The 2,037-nt window shown below is 24.1% G+C and overlaps 1 protein-coding gene across 1 annotated transcript; it reads right to left on the bottom strand.

Annotated features, from left to right (window-relative positions):
* Positions 1 to 736: 736 nt before the first annotated feature.
* Positions 737 to 1,253, bottom strand: LOC116186181. Its single transcript, XM_031512667.1, has 2 exons — positions 1,146 to 1,253; positions 737 to 1,087 (listed from the first exon to the last, which is right to left on the bottom strand). Exons 1-2 carry the CDS (start codon positions 1,236 to 1,238, stop codon positions 827 to 829), a joined length of 354 nt encoding a protein of 117 aa, XP_031368527.1. The 5' UTR covers positions 1,239 to 1,253; the 3' UTR covers positions 737 to 826.
* Between the last annotated feature and the right edge of the window lie 784 nt (positions 1,254 to 2,037).

The raw sequence follows: 2,037 nt of genomic DNA, 5'->3' as shown, positions 1-2,037 counted from the left end.
ATGCTATAGCATATTATGTTTTAGATGTTATGTTTTATGATTAGATTTCCTAAAGTTATTTGTCTGAATTTTTGAATTTTTTCGAAAACAATAACAAATCATATTATAATGCAAATCTAGCTATCTTATATTAATATAAGTCAATTAAATGCAGCTACAGCTTCATTGGCTTTTATTACAATTATGATATGATTTTTTTTGCTTTGTTTTGCTTTAATTATCGGCATCTTTATAATTCTTTAGATTTTTAATTTTTAGATTTAATTTTTTCTTTGCAAGAATTTTTTGTTTCCTCTTCAATGATACTGTTAAGATTATTAATTTCGAAAATCATCTTTCTGATGTTTGTTCTTCTATGATTTTTTGTTATCATAATAACAAGTTTTTATTCTTAAATATTTTATAGTTCAAGAAGATCTTTTTTGATTTAATTTTGTATATCAATCACATTTCTTTACAATTCTTTGACTTGATATCTTTGCATTTATTCCCTTTACCTATTTTAACTCTTTGCACTTCAGGTCTGTTTCACCAACAACTCCGGACTCGGACCCGTCCGTTCGACGCGTTCAGTGGAATTTCTTACAGCTACTTTATAATGATTTCACACACAAATTAATGTATAATGTTTAATGTTGTATAAATTTTTATATTTTATGTAATTTTAATATTTTATGTATGTTTATATTATATATAAAGAAACAAAATTTATTGATTATTAAAATCTATATTGTTATTTTGTATGATATTTTACAAAGCAATTACCAAGATGCATTCTCGGTTTGTCAGGGCAAGTAGAGCAATAGTACTTTTCCTTCTAACTTTTTTATTGCATAATTAAATTTATTTCGCACATTATTTCATTAATAAGTTTATTAGTAAAAAATAGTTTTAAAAAATCTAATAGTTCATTTATATTCGAAGATACTTGCGGTCCTACAAATTTTTCATCGGGTACAAATTCTTCATTATATTTTTCGATTCTATGCATGTTATCCATTTGGAATTTTCTGTCTTCTGTGATATCTTCACTTGAATTATTGCTTTCACATTCACTATCTATTATTCTTATTTTTCGCCTTCTTATATTCGCCTTATTATATTATAATATTATATTAATATATATATATATATATTATTCTTATTTCATCTCTATGTTCATCATTACTTTCTCTATCGTTAATTTCTTTATGAATAGAAGTAATTTTGTCATTCAATAACGAAAAATCAAATCTCATCTTAAACTAATTTCATTACAATGCTTATTCTATGTTTACAAATCTCAAAAACTTTGAAAATAATATTTCTATTGCCACGATTGTTAAACTCAGATTAACGCTGAAGATGTTGTTCGACTTACGATCACGGTTTAATTTGAAATAAAAAATATAGCTATTTAATAGTATAGCATTCTACATTCTACACTTCATAAGATTATAAAGATTATAAGATTATAAGATTATATATTCATAAGATTATAAGATTATAAAGAGCTTAGGAACTTATTTATGAAGATATTCTAAAAAAATCAAACATAAATAAATATTGTCACATAAATAAATATTTAAGTTACCGCATTGATCCAAGTGATGCTAGAGAGTCACCGCTGGAGTTACGGTATTAACTCAAGTAGTGATCAAGAATCACCGTTGGAGCGCAAAAGGTTAAAACTTGGAAAAAGATTATTTTTTTATATTTGTCACATTTTTTTTAAATTTTGTGAAATAAAAAATGAATTAAATAAAAAATGAAATTTTAATAACGCGAAATTTAATTTTTTGAAAAAATCACAATATTTCATGTAGATCAGAGACTTGTCATTTGGTGCTATCATTATTAAGCTAATATTCTCGAAATATAAATATATTTACAGTTTTTGATTATTGAGCCGAGAATTTTAAAGGAACTAAAAACAGATATTGATGAAACGTATAGTTAATATTTCAAAGATTCCGCTTAAAAATAGTTATAAATTCTTTATGATCATGTTATAAATCTTATCGATGAAAATTTGATACTATGTGATTTGTTTAACGA

The sequence above is a fragment of the Apis dorsata genome, unplaced genomic scaffold (genome assembly GCF_000469605.1).
Source record: "Apis dorsata unplaced genomic scaffold, Apis dorsata 1.3 scaffold_492, whole genome shotgun sequence".
NCBI classification, from domain to species: Eukaryota; Metazoa; Arthropoda; class Insecta; order Hymenoptera; family Apidae; genus Apis; species Apis dorsata.
Note: the sequence above shows the minus strand (reverse complement) of the source record. Positions and strands in the feature narration are given on the sequence as shown.

What these genes read in the sequence shown, in the direction of transcription:
- LOC116186181 (XM_031512667.1), bottom strand. Translation starts at nt 1,238, where the DNA reads ATGAGATTTGATTTTTCGTTATTGAATGACAAAATTACTTCTATTCAT. An exon ending in ATGATGAACATAGAGATGAA is followed by an intron (nt 1,088 to 1,145) that starts ATAAGAATAATA and finishes AATAAGGCGAAT; the next exon opens with ATAAGAAGGCGAAAAATAAG.